The sequence below is a fragment of the Lepidochelys kempii genome, chromosome 17 (genome assembly GCF_965140285.1).
Source record: "Lepidochelys kempii isolate rLepKem1 chromosome 17, rLepKem1.hap1, whole genome shotgun sequence".
NCBI classification, from domain to species: Eukaryota; Metazoa; Chordata; order Testudines; family Cheloniidae; genus Lepidochelys; species Lepidochelys kempii.
Window position 1 is genome coordinate 11842011 of NC_136396.1, and position 19741 is coordinate 11861751.

General features: G+C 41.9%; 1 protein-coding gene across 7 annotated transcripts in view; it reads right to left on the reverse strand.

Annotated features, from left to right (window-relative positions):
• The window catches only part of PITPNM3 (PITPNM family member 3), a 357638-nt gene that overhangs the window by 71304 nt on the left and 266593 nt on the right, over positions 1-19741 (reverse strand). For all 7 annotated transcript variants that reach the window (XR_013634779.1, XM_073315263.2, XM_073315260.2 and 4 more), the window contains 2 exons: positions 9201-9390; positions 4925-5044 (listed from right to left, as the gene is read on the reverse strand). Coding sequence is in view for 6 of the 7 variants with exons in the window: in XM_073315263.2 (XP_073171364.1) it covers positions 4925-5044; positions 9201-9390 (310 nt within the window). In the remaining variant the exon portion in view is untranslated. The remainder of the gene's footprint in view (positions 1-4924; positions 5045-9200; positions 9391-19741) is intronic.

A 19741-nucleotide genomic window follows, 5' to 3' on the forward strand; every position in this document is an offset into this window, starting at 1 on the left:
GAACTGGGACCAAATTCAGTTCATGTATGTTACTAAACAGCCATTAGACAGGAAAGGCTTTTTGGTACTACTGACCCAAGCTAGATATTAACTGGTAACCTACAGGTTCTGTTACTCTGGAATGGATCCACTTAAGCCATCCAGTCATTTGCAGTTGTAACTGTGTTCTGTATCATTTGTGCCACAATATCTCCATCCATTTGTCAAGAAGGGCAGAAACATGTAACATCACCAGTATTTAGAGACTCTATGTTGTGCCAAAATGCCTAAACACACTGAGGCTAAGGCAAAGATGACTTGTTACATTTAATCCCATTCTAATACATGGGTTGTTTTCTTTTTAAATTTAAAACAACATAAATTCACACCTCCAAAGATTATCTGAAAAGATTTGCTGGAGTTCAAATCTCATTAGTTTAATTACTTGGGGTCAGATTCATAGCCATTTGTCTCTCCTACACTGCATGGGAACATTGTGTCACATTGATACATTTATTTTAACTGTACTTGGAAACTATTCTGAGAAACAAATTAAACTATTGTTGGGGGGGAGAGGGGAAAAATCACCAAACATTCTCTGTTAAAAGAAAGCTGAGATGATTGCTGAAAAGACTATTTAGTTATTTCAACTTAATTAATAATTAAAACACCACTCTCCAAAGCTCTAGGCGTCCTAACATGCCAGTAATACAATTAAATCTCAGCAGCATTAAAATAATCAATTCAACAGAAGCTGAACCAGCCACCTACAAAAACTCCTTTCCACCCCTTTATTGCTACTGTAAGCAAACCCTGAGCCTCCCTTTAAAATCCTGTCAAACAAACGTCTTTCAATAAGATCTTGAATGATATTTTAACAGCATCAGCAAGAGAGAACAAAATTCTCCTCTTCTAAGAGACAGTGTGTTCTAGTGGGGGAGGGTCCTGGCATGGGACTCTGGATAACCGAGCTGTATTCCCAGTTCTGCCATTGGTCTGAATCACTTCCCCGGTCTGAGCTTCAGTTTCCCCAACTGTAAAATGGGAATAATGATACAGACCTCCTTTGTAAAGCACCTTGATATTTACAGATGTACACTGCTGTACAAGAGCTAGGTATTATTACTACTATTAATCCGGTCAAAGCAGAATGTATTTATTTCCCTATACTCCCTTAGAACGTATAGTGAACTCCTTAAACACTTATCTAGTGAGGCTTATACATGATAGGCAATGGGAATACATATTTTTCTTTGTGTATGATGAGAACTCATACTGTAATTCTCCACTGGTTATTCTGGGCATATTGGAACCCAAAATACAGCCGAGAAATTACAGTGGCATATTCCAATGCCTCTGCAGGTGAATTTTGATTGGTATTTCTATTATAATCCCCTACTTACATTGCTGTAACATATTAACATACCCTTCTATAGTACAAGTTTCTAATACTTAAGGCTGTGCGCTACTCAGAGAACATAACGGTCTCTGCAGTACCCTTTCTCTAACTTATTGTTATAAGGCACTTTGGAATAACCGGAGTATGAAGGGAGCTATATAAACCTAATTTTATGCTATTTTCAGGGTTCATAATCAGACCATAAAATTCTTCCCTGGTTACGATTCAGAACAGAGGATTCCCATACCCAATTAATTTCATTTCACAAATACCCTTGGGATTGACAAAACAAACAAATCCCCCCCCAGCAAACTTCTCCTTAAGGTCCATTTCTACTGAAACTCCAGTTAATTGCTAGGCAGGGGCAGCTGAGGGTAGCAGATAGTTATTCAAAGGAAGAATATCTGGAATTCGTATTTCATCTTCTCTACCTAACTGTCTGATTAGACTGTAAGATCCTGGGGCAAAGACTGTGTCCTGTTTTGTGTTTGGAAGGCACCTAACACATTGTGAGGACTGCCACAGTACGAATAATTATGTAAACTTGTTATGATACCTTTTGCAAGCACTGAGAACCCGGGAAACTGACTTCTTCTATTTATCCCAAGAAGAGGTAAAAACACAGGCATTATCATCAAAAAACATTTATAGAAAGGTAACACCCAAAGGTCTTAGTGGGATGGGGAGCTGAGTGCAATACAAACAGACGAGACAACCCCTCTCCTGGAGATCTTATAAAAACAAAAATCATCTCCTCTCCACCAGAATCCACACCTATTTGATCCTTGGCCTCTTCTCTCCACTCTGGGCTAGGCCTCCCAACAAGGGTACCAGTTGGTATGAATGTTAATGGCTGCTTTTATGATGTAGAAGAGTAGGGGTTTTTTTGTTTTTTTTTTAACAATTTTGCATATATTTTACATATATTTTCACGTATTTAATTTCTTTCACAGTTGCTTCGGCCCGCGAAACCCCTTCAAAAATTAATATGGCCCTCATCTCAAAGTTTGGAGACCCCTGATGTAGATTAAGGGCCACTAAACTCATATTCTGCCCAGGCCAGCAAACCAACATCAGTACCAACTTTCGGTCACAAGCAACAGAGATATCATTTACAACTATCTCCTCCTCACATGCCCCAGTCCTGAGAGGCACTAAAGCACCTGGCAACAGCTTCTGAGCATCTTTCGGTACCAAGTGCTAAATTCAACTGAATAAGCTTGAAAGGTTCCTTACAATTGCTTTCAGTTGATCTTACACAAGTCTGCTTTGTAGGTGAAATATAATAAAAATAAATGCTGCACAGATAAACTAGCATCTTTTCCTCTCACATAAGGACATTCTGCTCCTACCAGCACTGCTCAGATTGCCAAAATTCAGACAAATGCCATGTCCCCCTGCCTGTAGGCTGACTGTTTTGCTCAACTGTACTCTGCACTCAGCGAAGTCGCTTTGACCTTCTACTCCAGGAAACAAATTGGTCTCCTAGTTAAGCGCTCTCAATCTGTCTGTGTAAGAGAAGGGAAAAGTTCAAAGCACCCCAAGCCACCCATAAAGACTGGATAGATGTATAGACCAGGCACAAATTCCAATCGATGATGATGATATACCAAGGATGAAACTGCCTTTGACTTCAATAGGGCCAGGATTTCATCCAAGTGTTTTGTTTTGTTTGTTTGTTTAATATTTCCTGCTGTGGGGGGGAAATAGATGAATAGGTGTGGTGAGAGAGGATGAAAAGGAAAGGGGGAATAAAAAGAAAAAAGTGTGGGCAGGGGGAGAGGAAAGTGGGGATCATGACAAGAAGTAAATACAGAGAAGAGAAAAGGGAAATAAAGGAGGAGAGGAGGAGGAAGAAGGGAACACAGTGAAGGGAACGATGAGAGTCAAGCTACATGGCCAAGCCAAAAGGGTGATTGTTATGCTGAAAATATGTCAGTTTTTTAAAAAAGTATCAATAACTTGCACTTCCAAGATCCAATCCTGCAGTAGGATTCATGATGGTCCCTGCGGAATCCCACTGAAGCTCTTGGGCATCCAACTGCAGGATAGGGACCTATGATTTTCAATTCTTAACGGTGTTGAGTGACACGACAATGTTCAGTGCTAGAATGGCTAGCTGCAGAGAAATTTCAGCAATGTAGCTATGGGGTAATTTGTTTTAGGAATATTTCCTTTCCTACAAGTATTAGGAGGCAGTCTTTTTTTCTTAATAAAAATACCATTTAGCTTTTATATTGCACTTTTCATCCATAGATCTCAGAGTGCTGAACAAAAGAAGTCAGAAACGTTATCCACGTTGTAGAGATAGGGAAACTGAGGAGTCAAAAGATGAAGTATCTGGCTCAGAGTCTCATAATAGGCCCATGGCAGAGCCAGGAATAAAACCCCCAGCTCTTGAACCCTACCTAGTCCACTACCTTGTCAACTGGTCACGTCTACGCTGCATTGTAAACCAGGGTCTGTGAGACCTGGGCTTGTGGACTCGGTATTTTCAAGCCTGCACTTGAGTGTCCACACTGCTTTGTAAACCTGGGTTTACAATTGCTGGATCAGGCCTCACAGCCATGCTAGCACGTCCATATTGCACTATGCAGACCTTCCAACTTGAGTCTGGGGCTTGAGCTGTGTCCACATGACAAAACAACATGGCTTGGATCCAAGTCACACTATGACTTGGGCCCTGACCAACCCCACTAGCAGGGTCCTAGCATCCAGGGCCTGAGTGCTTGCTGACCCGAATCAGACTGATTTGCATGTGGACAAAAGGGGGAGCTTGGGCTTAAACCAGAATGACAACCCAGGCTCAGTGTGCAGTGAAGACATACCCACTGCCTCTCAAGGCCTGAGAAACTTTGTTCAGACTACATAAGATTAGTTAAATTTATCTTTGATCTTTTTTTCTGAAATGGTACATCAATAATGCAACGTAAATATTAACATAATAGTAATAAAAAACCTAATTCTGCTTTTTTCTATCACAAACTACTTTCTAAAGCACATTTATGTCTCAAAAATTATCTGAATTTAGAGTTTCTCATTAGAATAGGATTCATTTAGAGACTCCGGAGTGTGCTTAGTGCTCCATTCACAAGACCCTCAGCTGACTGGCATTCCCCAGTGTAACCAAGGCATGCTTTCCATGAGCCATTAAAGCATGTCTTAATGCGACATTAGCCTCTAGCAGCAGCATTAAGAATTCCAGACTCTATGGGGAAAATGAAAAACAGTAGATTCTAGCAATAGACAGGAGCTGACAGATTATTGGGAGAGGGTGCCTTAAAATCACAAATAGGGATACACTGAAAGGCACTCCATGACCTCACCCCATGGATTTGCCAAAAAAGCATTTGTTAACGACTTGCAAGCATCATAAACCCGAAGTTGGAAAGTTTTCCTATACATCAATGACTTTTTACTTGAAAACAACAGCTGAAATATTCAGCACTACTGCAATTTACCAACGCTTTGTATTTGTTCTCGCAGACAGCTGCTTCATAGTGCCAGTTGGCTTCCATACAGGGAATTAACCCATAGGAGTTTTACCTGCATGCTGCCGAGGCTCCCTCTCCTGCTACTGTTCTGACTCTCACCCGCAGGGCCAGCACTGTAGCAGATGGCATCAAACCCCAAAATTCCTCCAACACAGTCACCGATGAGGCACACCTGCCCAGAATAAGAGATTTCATGTGAGTCCTACATAGTGATATTTATCCAGCCAGAGTCACTGACTCAAAAGAGGAGGCAAAGGGGGGTGGCATCACGAAGCCTGATAACAGCTCCCTGATCCTGGGGACTAGTCTGCAGCAGCCAAGGGTTGCAAAGTTTCTGGTGGATCTCATTATAGCCACTTTGCCACTCCTCCTCTCCCCACCAACATGCTCCCTATGCCAAAGGGTGGCACAGGGGCTGCCTCCATCAGCTTTACACCAGAAGGGAATTAGTTTTGTTTGTTTTGTCATGCATCATGAAATCTGTCCATAGGTATTGTAATTCCTATGGCTGGAGCACAGCTGGGGCTGCACAGCCCTCCTCTCCCCAGATGCTGATGCGGTCCAGCGGCTCGACATTGCCCCAAACGGGGGATCGCCTGGTGCGTGGAGCTGGCATGGTCACCTGGAAAGATGCGCTGAGACCCACTGCCCGTGTCACCGAGAAAACAGGAAGGGGACCTTCAAAATTCCCAAGAAATTTAAGAGGTGGGGCTGACGGTTGGTCACCTGAGGGCAGGGCAGTAGAATTCATGACCAGAGGCAAGAACAGGCATTGTGGGACACCTCCTTGAGGCCAATTTCAGCGCTGTAATCGACCAGGGTGTCTACACTGGCACCATGGCACTGTACCCCGGCGCAGAAAGCTCTAGGCCTCTCATCGAGGTGGGTTTTTTACAGCGCTGCTACTGTGCACTTAGTGGCTTGGCAGTGTGTACGCCTCGGGAGTTACACCGCAGAAAGATGCTTTACTGCGCAGAAACTTGCCAGTGTAGACAAGGCCTCAGATTCAAGTCACTGCTCTGAACCAAGCAACACAGGGTTCTCCCACATCTCAGGTGAGTTTTTAATTTAATAATAGTACCCCCTCCAATGCACCCCACAACGAACTGAAAATCCACCTGGCTACACAGAACCTGTAACACTACATGAACGGCACGTTTTGTGAGGGATTAATGGCATCTCATTGCACTTACCATGACAACTCTCATTTTAATAATGATGATTATGAGTGTTAGAGTAGCAGGATGTGATTCCCACCTCAAAGAGACATACCTGCATTACCTCAATGACAGCTAGTGTGCTACAAATAGAATGTCACTACAGTGGCAGGTGGGGCTAGCCACCCTGAGACATGCCTGTAGTCTGAGATGGGCACATAGTCTGGACAGCTAGCCCCTCCTGCTGTAAGAGCAAGGCAGTCCTTTGCCCCGAAGATTTTGTAAAGTAAGTAAACAAGAGAGGAAAGGGTGGGAGAGGAAACTGAGGCACAGACACATGAAGTGACTTGCTCAGGTCAAACAGCAGGTCAGTGGCAGACCTGGGAATAGAACTGAAGGCCGGACTCCCAGTCCACTTTCACTTAATTATACTGTACGTATTTTATAACTAGAGATCTATATATTTAGAGGTGAATTGGATGCTTTTATCCAGTTGCCAAAATGGAGGACCATGAACAATACAGAGAATGACATCACATTTTCGTTCTAATGATATCAGCACTTCTCCTGTGTGGTGGAAACATTCAAAATATACTGAGATTGTTTACACCCTCCCAGGTGAATTTCCAATAGACGTTTTTCAAAAAGAGCCTTTTTTGTAGCTTTGGCCTAAAGAAAAACAAACCTCTTAACATTCAATTTCTACTGGAAGAGCTCTGTTTTATAATTATCTCTGTAATTGGTATAATTTTTCTTTGCATAATCTCACCTTTCATAATGTTCTGTCATAGTAGCCGGGGTTTTTTTTTTTAAAAGCTCCAAGCAAGAACATTTTTACTATGGATATTAAACTGGCTCCAAACCAAATTTTAGCTTAAAAAAACTGATATGCCACAGCATAATCCTATTATTGTTATGAAAAAAAACCCCAATTTGTTTGTGTAATAAAACTCATGCTTTCCTCAGAAGATTACACTGTACTCTCAGATTAAAAATCTTTTCTTCTTTCAGAGCCTTTGAAACCTCACTGTACTTAAAACAACTGTATCTATCTAGACCTTTAAAGGCTCCCCCACACAAGTGTTTATAAGCACTTCACACTCAGTAATAAATGTATCTTCAAATAAGGTAGAGAAGTATTAGTAACCCCATTTAGAGACCAGGTAGCTACAGGAGAATGGTGATCCCAAACCCAATATATTCCATGCAAGTCTTTCAGCTGATTTAATTGGGATTTGTATCGGGCCCAGTGATACTGAGTGATTTGCCCATGGTCACACAAGGGAATGTGTGGCAGAGCCAAAATCTGAACCCAGATCTCCCCAGTCCTCAAGCATAAGATCATGCTTCCTCCCGGTGTTTTACTGACACTGTGACAAGAGAGGGGGATACCAGTTGTCATAAATATAAAGGGAAGGGTAAACCCCTTTGAAATCCCTCCTGGCCAGGGGAAAGCTCCTCTCACCTGTAAAGGGTTAAGAAGCTAAAGGTAACCTCACTGGCACCTGACCAAAATGACCAATGAGGAGACAAGATACTTTCAAAAGCTGGGAGGAGGGAAAGAAACAAAGGGTCTGTGTGTCTGTCTATATGCTGGTTTCTGCCGGGGATAGACCAGGAATGGAGTCTTAGAACTTTTAGTAAGTAATCTAGCTAGGTATGTGTTAGATTATGATTTCTTTAAATGGCTGAGAAAAGAATTGTGCTGAATAGAATAACTATTTCTGTCTGTGTGTCTTTTTTGTAACTTAAGGTTTTGCCTAGAGGGGTTCTCTATGTTTTTGAATCTAATTACCCTGTAAGGTATCTACCATCCTGATTTTACAGGGGGGATTTCTTTATTTCTATTTACTTCTATTTTTATTAAAAGTCTTCTTGTAAGAAAACTGAATGCTTTTTCATTGTTCTCAGATCCAAGGGTTTGGGTCTGTGGTCACCTATGCAAATTGGTGAGGCTTTTTATCCAACATTTCCCAGGAAAGGGGGGGTGCAAGTGTTGGGAGGATTGTTCATTGTTCTTAAGATCCAAGGGTCTGGGTCTGTAGTCACCTAGGCAAATTGGTGAGGCTTTTTACCAAACCTTGTCCAGGAAGTGGGGTGCAAGGTTTTGGGAAGTATTTTGGGGGGAAAGACGCGTCCAAACAGCTCTTCCCCAGTAACCAGTATTAGTTTGGTGGTGGTAGCGGCCAATCCAAGGACAAAGGGTGGAATATTTTGTACCTTGGGGAAGTTTTGACCTAAGCTGGTAAAGATAAGCTTAGGAGGTTTTTCATGCAGGTCCCCACATCTGTACCCTAGAGTTCAGAGTGGGGGAGGAACCTTGACACCAGTACTTAAGTGTTCGATTCCCTATGGCCTAATCAGAGACGTGCTGAGGTCCCTCAACTCCCATCATCTGCAACGGGGTTATACAAACTTGGGAACTGGACTGTCTGGGAGAGAAGGTACAGCTAGAGTGGAGTAAATTTTTCAGCTGAAACTTTTTCCAGTGAGAATTGCAGATTCAACCACACCAAAACATTTCATGAATGTGTGTTGGTTTCGATTAATTGTTCACTTTGGAGTGGTGGTGGAGGGGGGAGGGAACAAGTCAGAAAAAAAAAACCAAAACGTTTTGTTTTGACATTTGCAACATGAAGTGTTTCAAATTTTGTTCAACCCACAACAAAAATTTTCTTCAGCTTTTCAATTTGCTGACAAATTTCCAGATTTTAGTTTTTGGTCTGACCTCAAATATTGATTTTAAACTTTTTAAAATTGCCAATGAACCAAAAATTCCAATATTCTCACACCTTTTGGTCCAGTCTTTCTATTAACTGCATGGAGTTACCAGCTCAGACTGACACTGCTCAGGTTTCAGGAAGCTTCTAGTTCACCCTGGACATGCTCAGAGGGTTAACAGAGAGAGAGTGTGGGTGAGGAACTTTTATTGAACCAACTTCTGTTGGCGAAAGAGAGCTTTTGAGCTTACACAGAGCTCTTCTTCAGGTCTGGGAAAGGTACACAGAGGCTTAACAGACATTTTGCACTCCCATGCTAACACTGCTTCATCTTATTTGCTGTGTCATCCCTATACTAGTAACTTGATACACTCAACACAATGGCTTAAAATAATGGAAACTCAGCCTTGCCCAAAGCATTTTTCTTTGATGTAAGAGGAAACAGTCTTACCTGTCCATTAAAACCAGTCCCATCTGGAGACTTGAGAAATTCATTGTAAACTTGGTTGGCTCTGCTAATCACCATGGCAACTGCATCCTGGTACTGAGGGGAGGAAATGGCCAGCAAGGGCAAGGCAGCCAGTGGGATGTGGTCTTCACTACTGCTGAGGCAGTTCTCATCATAGCTGTAGGGATTCAGGCTGAAGAAGAAGATACTGTCATCAGGAAAATGCAACAAAAGGAAGCGCACAATATTACAGCCCTTCTGTCAGTGTATTAAACTGAAATGATCCTGGGCTAGTCAGGTTTGGTACAAAACACCATCACCTTAAAAAATCATCTCTTTAAAAGCTAGGCTTTCCGGATCTGTGTTATTGACACTGCTTTAGATTGTTAGAGTGGAAGGAGTTTTTATAAATCTGATTTATTCTTCACCATTTATGCTCCTTATTTTTACTAAAGAAGCCAAGACAAATGCAAGAAGGAAACAGATTCAGTTTCTGGTTTTCATACATTAGCACAATACAATGGTTGATAGGATGCAGCTGCTGCACTGGAATATGATAGCCTTCCAAATGAATGGCTCGCATTGAAATTTTTTTAAAAAATACAGAAACATTTCTGTCAATGAGATTTTGTAAAAGTTTGTATAAATTTTGGAGAAAATCTGACTTGACAATATTCCTTCCAAAAGGCAGAACAAGATCAGCCTATTATCTGATCAATTACATAAAAGTATGCCCCAAAACAACATGTAAACATTCATCTATTAGCATTATACAAAAGAATGTGACTGGCTTGAAAACTGATGTTTAGATTTACTAGGATACCAGTTTTATCTGAGGGCTTGTCTACATGGTGAGGTAATGTGCTCTACAGGGGTTTGATTTCTAAAGCACACAAACATACTGTGTATTAATTGGTCTGTGTAGAACCTGCTGGAATGCACTAAAGGTTCCTTAGTACACTTTAACGTAGTACGGTTTTAAACACTCTATGTCTAGTCTAGATTTTAGCTCTGCACGTTTCCCCATACCAACCTGTCAGTCATGCTTTGGATGATCTTTAAAAGTGAAGGGGAAAAACAATTTCCAGAGAGCAGAAATTGCAAGCCATATCACCTCATGCCAGGTTCTCAGAATATATTTATGTACCTTTTGAGACTAAGATAAGGTCAGAAGTACTTTGAAAATTAGGCTGGATTTCAGCCAAGACTGCAGAGGTAGAAAACAAAGACTTCATAAATAATAGTAGTTGGAGTGCAAAATACTCCAAAGACCTCAGAGCACTTTCATTAAACCTCACAACAAGGCAGGTAAGCATCACCATTTCACACATGGGGAAACAAGCACAGAGACGTGTAGGGTCAGATTTTGAAGTGAATGAGTTTAGACATTAAAAACAAACAGTATTTGCAATCTAGATGGTCAATCTCTGAAGTTTGCTATGATTAATGAACAAACAACTAAGAGGAAGGGAACAAAAGAAGCCCCGCACCTGAGAAACAGAAGGCTACAGTGGTTGGGTAATCTACATCTGGTAATCAGAGAGAAAAAAGCAACCAGATCTCAGAGTAGAAAGATATGGAGAAGATATTTCTTAAAGTTACCTGCAGTCTTTTCCAATAACCAAAGAAAGTATAAAACACTAACTGGCCAAGATTACTGGGGTTCCTTCAGGATAATAATTTTTGGACTGCTGAGTATGTCTAAATCAGGGAAAGATAGCAAAACCAAAAACCAAAAAACCAAAAACATCAAACAACCCTAGCGATTTCCTGTATAAACTTTAAGTGACACCATTAATAATGCAGTGTTGTTGTAGCCATGTCACAGTCAGGGTATAAGAGAGACAAGGTGGATGAGGTAATATCTTTTATTGCACCAACTTCTGTTGGGGAGCGAGACAAGTTTCAAGCTTACACAGAGTTCTTCAGGTCTGGGAAAGGTACTCTGAGTGTCCCAGCTAAATACAAGGTGGAACAGATTGTTTAGCGTAAGTTATTAACACGTATTTCAAGGGACCATTCAAGGTGAAGTGGCCAACTAGCAACCCCAACCCCCCCCCCCCCCCCCGCAACCGATGCGTTCCATCCTCTCCGTCGCCCGCACTTTCCCCCACTATGACCAGAGGGGTGTTAATGGACAACTTCACCTTAAATGACCCCTTGAAATGAAATGAGGCTGAAATTTTCAAAGCAGCCTAAGGGCTTTAGACATGCATCTTCTATTAATTGTAAGTGGCAGATGTGTGTGTAAATCTCCTAGACTATTTTGGAAACTTCAACCATTCAATCCTACAAAAAACTCTTTCGCTCTCTAGTAGTTCTCTCTCAGGTTGGGTTGACCTATGTAATTCTTTATAAGATACACTTATAATACCATCACACTTCTGCAGCAGTACATACCCTTACACCTGCAGATCTCAAAGTGCTTACCCCCATTAATCATGCGTTGCATATTCAATTTTAGCCCATTTTAGCCACTTGAACGCAGAATCGTATTCACCCTGGTGGCCGGAGGGGGTCAGGGGGGGAGGCCTGCACATCGCATAAATGCCACAGCTTAGACAGCTGGAGAGAGCTGCCAGCAACACAGAAACATGACCTTATGGGCTAACAATGCATGGAAATGCTGCAGAGGATCCTGTAGGCTGAACAAATGAATGCTGGAGTGGGTCAGTTGTACAGGAACAGGAGCATAGGAATTGCCAAACTGGATCAGACTCAAGGTCCCTCTAGTCCAATATCCTTTCTCTGACCGTTGCCAGGACTAGATTCTTTGGGAGAAAGTATAAGAACCCTACAGCAGGCAGATGTGGGATGATTTGCTGCAGTTGGTCTCCACCTAATCTCTCATAGTAAGAGATTAGTTTAAACCCTGAAGCATGAGCTTCACTATCCCTTCAAAGCTTCTGTTAGCATAATCTATTTTAATTCTGCATTTTCTTGTGATTCATATAAATGTCCAAACCCTTTTTTGACTCTTCCTAAATTCTTAACCTCAATGACCTCCTACAGCAATGAGTTCAACAGCCCAATTACCCATTGTGTGAAAAAATATTTCGCTTTATCACTTTGTACCTTGGCCTCTGTTTGAGATTTGTGGGGCTGGATCTACCGCACTGCACAAAGCCCAAAGAGTAAGGTTTTGTGGGGGAGGAGGGGAGTGAAGGTGAAGTAAATTTCACTCAGATATGGTAAATGACTTGCCTCCAAACTCAAATAGTGAGGCAGTCGCTGAGTCAGTCATAGAACCCAGAAGTCCTGGGTTGAAATCCTTTGCTCAGCCTTAAGCCAACACAAACTTTTCAGATGAAATGGGGGGTAGCCAACATCGGGTTTTATTTAGCTGTTATTATTTATTTTTTATTGCATCAGTGCCTAGGAGCCACAGCAATCGTCCGGGACCTCATTGTGCTAGGCACCGTACAGATAACAAAGAGACTGTTCCTGCTTCAAAGAGTTTACAGCTGAAGTGATTAGTAGGTTGTATGTTCTGTTTCTGAAATGCAAATACATCACAGGTACATAATACTGTATTTTCTTTATGTTTCTCTCCCCATACCTTTCTTCTGTTACTCATCCTGGGGGGCAAAAACCCCCAACACCACACACAAAAATGAACTAGCCAGACACATGCATATCACCATCTGTCCACTTGGCTGTATGTAGCACCCCTTTTCTTTGTCTGTCCCTTCTCTTTTTTAGAATATATTCTCCTCAGGGCAGGGACTCCCTGTAACTATGTGCTTGCCCTGGACTTAGTACAATGGGTTCCAGATTCTGACAGGAACCTCTGTGCTATAACAATATTAAACAGTGTGCCATTTGAGATGGGATTAGATCTATGGAACTATTATCACCACCACAGACGATACCAATTTAAAAAAAACAAAACTACTTACAGCTCTGAAATGCTGTGGTTGGTCTGTATTTTCCTTTAAGCCTCATGCAAATTTCCATGTTTAGCCTGTGCTAAAGCACTCAAGTGACAGATATTTTACATCTTAAGAAGTTCAAAATTTTTAAAGACCCGGAGCTCAGCTGCTCTGTCAGGTAGCATCAATTTACCAATTAACATAACTTCACTCTGCCAGCGGATCAGACCATCCAAATGCAAAGCAGACAGACTGCTGAATACCAGTGCCAAAATAAAATAAAATAAAAACAAACTTTAAAAATATAAAATAAAAAGGCCTCCCTAGCTATATAACTCCCACTTAAAAAACAAAAATAATCATTTAGAATGGGAATTTTCAAAAGAGAAAAAAGATCACATCTACATAATAAAAGCAAGATACAAAAGGAAATCCAGAAGAGAAATACACAGAAGCAGAGGGCAAAAAAAATTAATAGCCAGCAACATTTCTCATGAGTGAGCAAAGAAATCAGGATCAAGCTGCAGTTCAGCAATTAATTCCTGCTAAATTAATTACAAATAATTACTTGGTTGGGAAAGAACAGTTTATTTTTCTTTTATTGCAAAGGTCACGGAAGGGGAGATTTTTGTTGTTATCATAAACACAATGAAAACGAAAAAGCAGCACTTGAAAAGGACACCCTGGAAAAGAGGAAGCTCTTTATCACAAGAGATAGGCAGGATGTCAGAGACAAACACAAAGCCTTGTTAGCTTGGTGCCTTGACAGACCACTGCAGGAGCCCTAACATGCACCAGTTTGGAAGTGCTGCATTCACAAAGTGGTGGGGTGAGGAGGAGAGGAAATCACCAGGGGGCAGGTGAATCCATTAATTGTAATAATGTTGCAGATGCAGACAGTATCCCCTTCATTGCCGGCGCTGTATCCAAAACAGATCCAGGACCCTGGAGAGCTAGGTGTTTGTATCATTTGTGCCCAGTCAACAGATGCCACCATGTCACAGAGCCAGGTGCTTGCAGGGGTAACAGATTGTATAATGGGGGCTGAGAGAGAGAGAATATTCAACATCCAACGCAGGGGATTAGCAAAATAGTTTTCAAACACTAGCTGATGCAGATCACAACCCCATGCTGGTCCCTTCTGACTGACTTCTTTGGGGCAGGGTGCTTGAGGCTTAACACTTGGGAAAGGAAAAGGCAGAGGGACCAATTTATGCGCCAATGCTTGTGCTAACCTGCCTGCTAGAGCTTCCCTCAAGTTATTGTTGCATGTGGGAAAATTAGAAGTTTAGGGTCTGATTTGCTTGTAGAAGTGGCCTGCAGCTCCCACTGGCTTCATTAGGGAGTTGAGGTTGGTTTCAAAATCCAAGCCGTGTGTGTGTCGAGTTCCCTTTCTAGCGGGAAGGAGGGTGAGGGACCGATCGCGAGCCATGAATACTAGAGCTTTACGTGTGCTGGATAGTGTAATTTTAAAATTAGTTTTAAAATGGATTATGAACCCAAGAACTCATGTTAACTTCCAAGTTACGCATGTTGGGGCCCAATCCTGTGTGGTGCTGCTGTCAGTGCAGGCTGTGGGTGCTCCCTACCTCAGCGGTAAAACAGGTCTAGAAAGAGGATCCCCTCTTCCTTTAAGAATCAGTTGTGCAAAGCGCTGACCGCCCTGACTCTGATCCAGCAAAGCACATGGACAGCGAAATGGGACAACTTACATTCTGAAAGTGCATTGCTGGATCAGGGCCAGAGAGTGCTTAGCACCTTCCAGGATTGAGCCCTGACACTAGAGGAAACTAACAGCGTTTCTCTTTGAGAGAGGGAAGCTGCATAAGTAAAACAGTAAAAAAAAAAAAAAAAAAAAAAGAGGAAAGACCAGTAAGGTCTTGTCTGCGCTACAAAATTAAGTCAACCTCAGGTAGATCGCTGTACAGCCACCACAGTGATTATTGCAGTTTTTCATGTCCACATTACCCTCCTTCTGTCAGTGGGGTGTCTTCTCACCAGAAGCGCTTCTGTGAGTGGTGTGTCTCCTCATCAGACTTGTGTCCCCCCTCCCACCCCAAGCTGTCAGCCCTACATGGAGCTGACAGCCAACAGACAATGTAAGTAACAGACACTGCGTTGCCCTAACTACGTCGACCTAAGTGCTACACCTCTCACAGAGCTGGAGTTATTAGGTTGATGAAGTGGGCAAATTACTTTGGTGGGAGCAACTTTGTAGTGTAGATGCTTACAGAGTTAGGTCGATGTAAGATGCCTTACATCAACCAAACTCTGTAATATAGACCAGGCCTAAAGAGAGGAGAATCAGGCCATTAGATTACAGTTCCAATAGAGGACCCAGATCCTCAGCTGGTGTAAAATGATGCAGCTACACTGATCTGACCCAAGTTCAGCCAAGTACCTGAAAGTAAAGCTATGTTCTTCCTAATGCAGACACTTCACAGTGGCTTCCCCAGCAACATTAGCACTCCATAGAGGAGTGCAGGAAACATTTGTTTTTAAATCAGTAAACTAAATGGATGTGATGCATAAGAAACTTAGGAAGCAAAGAGCAGTAAGAGGATAGCATTTTTAACAGTCTTTTTTTTTTTTTTTTTTTACTGTAACCCCATTCTAAACTCCCAACCGGTCAACCTCCAGGCAACACACAAATGAATTTGTCCATAGATGTTTGGGGGCTTTCTTAGGTAAAATTAGGAAGTAAGAGGATTGTAAACTTCCACCAAGAGTGCTGAAAATATGCAATTCAGTACCACTGCCTACAACCACATAACTAGGGAAACTCACAAGCCTGTTGGAAACTGGTGCCATTAAACGCAATGGAACTATTTTTTGTGTGTCAGTCATAGGACCAAATCTCAGCTGATGTAAATGAGCTATGTCCATTTACACCAGCTGAAGGTCTAGCCTTCAGTATATGAAATAAAGCATCAGCTTTTCATCCTGAGAGAGAGAGAGATTGGTCTCAGAGGACCTTTAGATTGATGGTTAGAAAAGAAATAGTACCTTTTGTCATTTGGTATTTTCTAGAGAAAAGGGGGGAAATGAGAAAATACATCCTAGATACTCTGAAAATTAAATTCATTACTTAACATCTATGGCTCCTTCAGAATGTCAGATGTGGTCCATTAGACACATTGTCATTTCACTAAGTGCTATGGTATGCTTCCCCTCCCCACTTTTGCTTTTCTCAAGAACTTTATATACACACAAAGCAAGAAAAAATACCTCCTCCCACCCCACTCTCCTGCTGCTAATCCTGTTTAAAACCTGGATTTGTGCTGGAAATGGCCCAACTTGATTATCATACACATTGTAAGGAGATTATCATACACATGGTAAGGAGCTATTACCAGCAGGAGAGTGAGTTTGTGTGTGTATGGGGGTGGGGGGGATGTGAGAAAACCTGGATTTGTGCAGGAAATAGCCCAACTTGATTGTCATGCACATTGTGTAAAGAGTTGTCACTTTGGATGGGCTATCACCAGCAGGAGAGTGAATTTGTGTGGGGGGGTGGAGGGTGAGAAAACCTGGATTTGTGCTGGAAATGGCCCACCTGATGATCACTTTAGATAAGCTATTACCAGCAGGACAGTGGGGTGGGAATAGGTATTGTTTCATATTCTCTGTGTATATATAAAGCCTGCTGCAGTTTCCACGATATGCATCTGATGAAGTGAGCTGTAGCTCACGAAAGCTTATGCTCTAATAAATTGGTTAGTCTCTAAGGTGCCACAAGTACTCCTTTTCTTTTTGCGAATACAGACTAACACGGCTGTTACTCTGAAACCTGTCATTGTAAGGAGAGTGATCACTTTAGATAAGCTATTACCAGCAGGAGAGTGGGGTGGGAGGAGGTATTTTTTCTTGCTTTGTGTGTATATAAAAAGATATTCTACACTTTCCACAGTATGCATCCAATGAAGCGAGCTGTAGCTCACGAAAGCTTATGCTCAAATAAATTGGTTAGTCTCTAAGGTGCCACAAGTACTCCTTTTCTTTTTGCGAATACAGACTAACACGGTTGTTACTCTGAAACCTCTCAAGAACTTTGTTTCTCAAGAACTGTGGGCCCCTTTTACCAAGGTTAATTTGGACAGCATCCCATCCATTTCAGTAATTATTTTCATAAGTAAACCTCAAAGCAGTTCATACTTGTCAGGCATTACATTTTAATGGAGTACTTCATCTTGAACTGGCTTGTCACTTAAATCAATGCTGCTAAGGACTCTGGGTTAAACATCGAAAATCTAGGAGGCTTTTCTGCACATCACTCACTAGATGAGTAGTATCAGACACTGAACCTAATAGCATTTTAAAAATTTCCCATAGACAATGTCCTGCAGTCCTTAGCTATGTGAATAAACCAATGCGACCAATTCCATAAGGGCTGGATTCTGCAACACTGGAGACAATGGAGGTTTTGCCACAGGCCTCATCAGGAGGTTTTTATTTGCTTAAAAATAAGAAGTTTTATTAATTTTAGTACACAATTTTCAGAGCTGATGCATGCTTAGCATTTGTTTGTGCCTTATAACCCCTTGAAGATTGCAGCCTCTTCTGAGATTTGCAAGACCATCCTTATCAGGGCAACATTGCAGCCCAGGAGTTAGGATTGCATTGATACCAATAGGCCATAAAAATCACAATCCAACTATGTCATGAACTGCAATGTCCCATCAGCAGGCCAGGTCTCCGAGTGAGAAAGTTTTTGATGTCAGGTGATGATGGTGGGTATCAAAGTGTGCCTGCGGAGGGTTAATCTCCTTTTCCTTATGCCATAGAACAGAGAGTAGTATCTTATTCCACCCACAGCTCTACTGAAATCAGAACTGGACCCTGGGTAATTGGCAAGGACATATCCCTGTACAGTTGTCTTATAGCCTCTGCTATGCAATTAGATTGTACAGTAGAATCCTGGATTATTTGGCATCATTCGAGCTGGTCTGTACTTTGTACCTGTGAAATATGTCAGCATTAGTATCGGCTAGTCGTTCAATTCCCCCTCCCACAAACAATCTATTATAGTTTTATAAAGGAAGAAACACAGGATGTTCTCCCCTTCAGTTCTGCAGGCATCTTACTTCAAACACTGTGTGATACAAAAAGAACATGAAGGCCATTGGTGGAAATAGTAGCGCAAAAAGCATAATGATGGAAGGATAAAACATTAGAGCCAAATGAGAAGCAGAGACTCTTTCACCTCAGTCAGAAAAGGCTTTTCTCCTATTCATTCTCTAAACGCCGCAAGATATAGGGAAAGGGCAGGCTTCAAAGTTGGTAGCAATATCCCATCAGTAATTTTGTTCAGTTTCCAGATCCCTGCAGAGCCTCATTCTGCTTTGATATACAAAAAATTAAACCTCTTTATAAAATAGTGGCATCAGCCAACTATGGTTTCAGACAAAAACAATGCAGAGCTCCACATAGACTGCAAACTATCATTTGAGTTTAGAACATAACAACATAAGAATGGCCATACTGGGTCAGACCAAAGGACCATCCAGCCCAGTATCCTGTCTACCAACAGTGGCCAATGCCAGGTGCCCCAGAAGGAGTGAATCTAACAGGTAATGATCAAGTGATCTCTCTCCTGCCATCCATCTCCACCCTCTGACAAACAGAGGCTAGGGACACCATTCCTTACCCATCCTGGCTAATAGTCATTAATGTACTTAGCCTCCATGAATTTATCCAGTTCTCTTTTAAAGTTTCTAGGCTAAATGGGATGTTTAGGCTGTAGGAAGGGTGGAGAGGCAGGATGATCCAGTGGTTAGGACTAGGAGACCAGGGTTCAATCCCTGTTCTGCCACAGGCTTCCTGTCTGACCTTGGGAAACTCACTTAACCTTTCTATGCCTCAGCTCCCCCATCTGTAAAACTGGGATGATAGCTCTTTTCTGCTTCACAGAGATGTTGCAAAGATCAAGCGCTCAGATATTACTGTGATGAGGGCCACATAAGTACCAGACAAAGGAAGAGAACTTCAATCCTTTTGAAATTCATTACACGGTGAGTCTTTATAAACAGGTTCAAATAACTCTAATTTGCAATTTAGAAATACCCGCACGGAGACAATGCCTATGGCCACAGGGGGAGAGATTTCTATTTCTACTATAAAACACACCTGGAAAACCATTCGAGACTGAGTGTGTCAATGTACGTTCAAACAACGTTGTCACTACTTGGGGTTTTTGCTCGATAGACATCTGTGCATTTGAAAGCAGAACAGATTTTACAGACAAACTAATAAAGTGGCTGAATCTTAACAGCCAATTACAAGTAATAAATGCCACCCCCCTGGAGCCCACTCACAGTCTCATCAACCTACCCTCTTCTCAAAAGCCTGGGAGAACAGACAGGCCTTTGCAAAACAACTGGATTTGGACTCTGATAGACCAAGGAAGGAAACCAACTCTAAAGTCAATGTCTCTTCCCATAAAATAACCTGGCCACTAACCCACCTATGCTTAAACCAGGACACAGTGCACTCGAATGCCAACACTGGTCATCATTGCCACTGTATTACAAAGTGGAGATGATCCTAATGCAAGCAGGCCTCAAATTGCGTCAGAATACTGGTCCCAGTTCAGCAAAGCACGTCAGCACATGCTTAACTTTACACACATGCTTAAATTCCATTGATTTCAATGAGACTTAAGAACATGCTCAA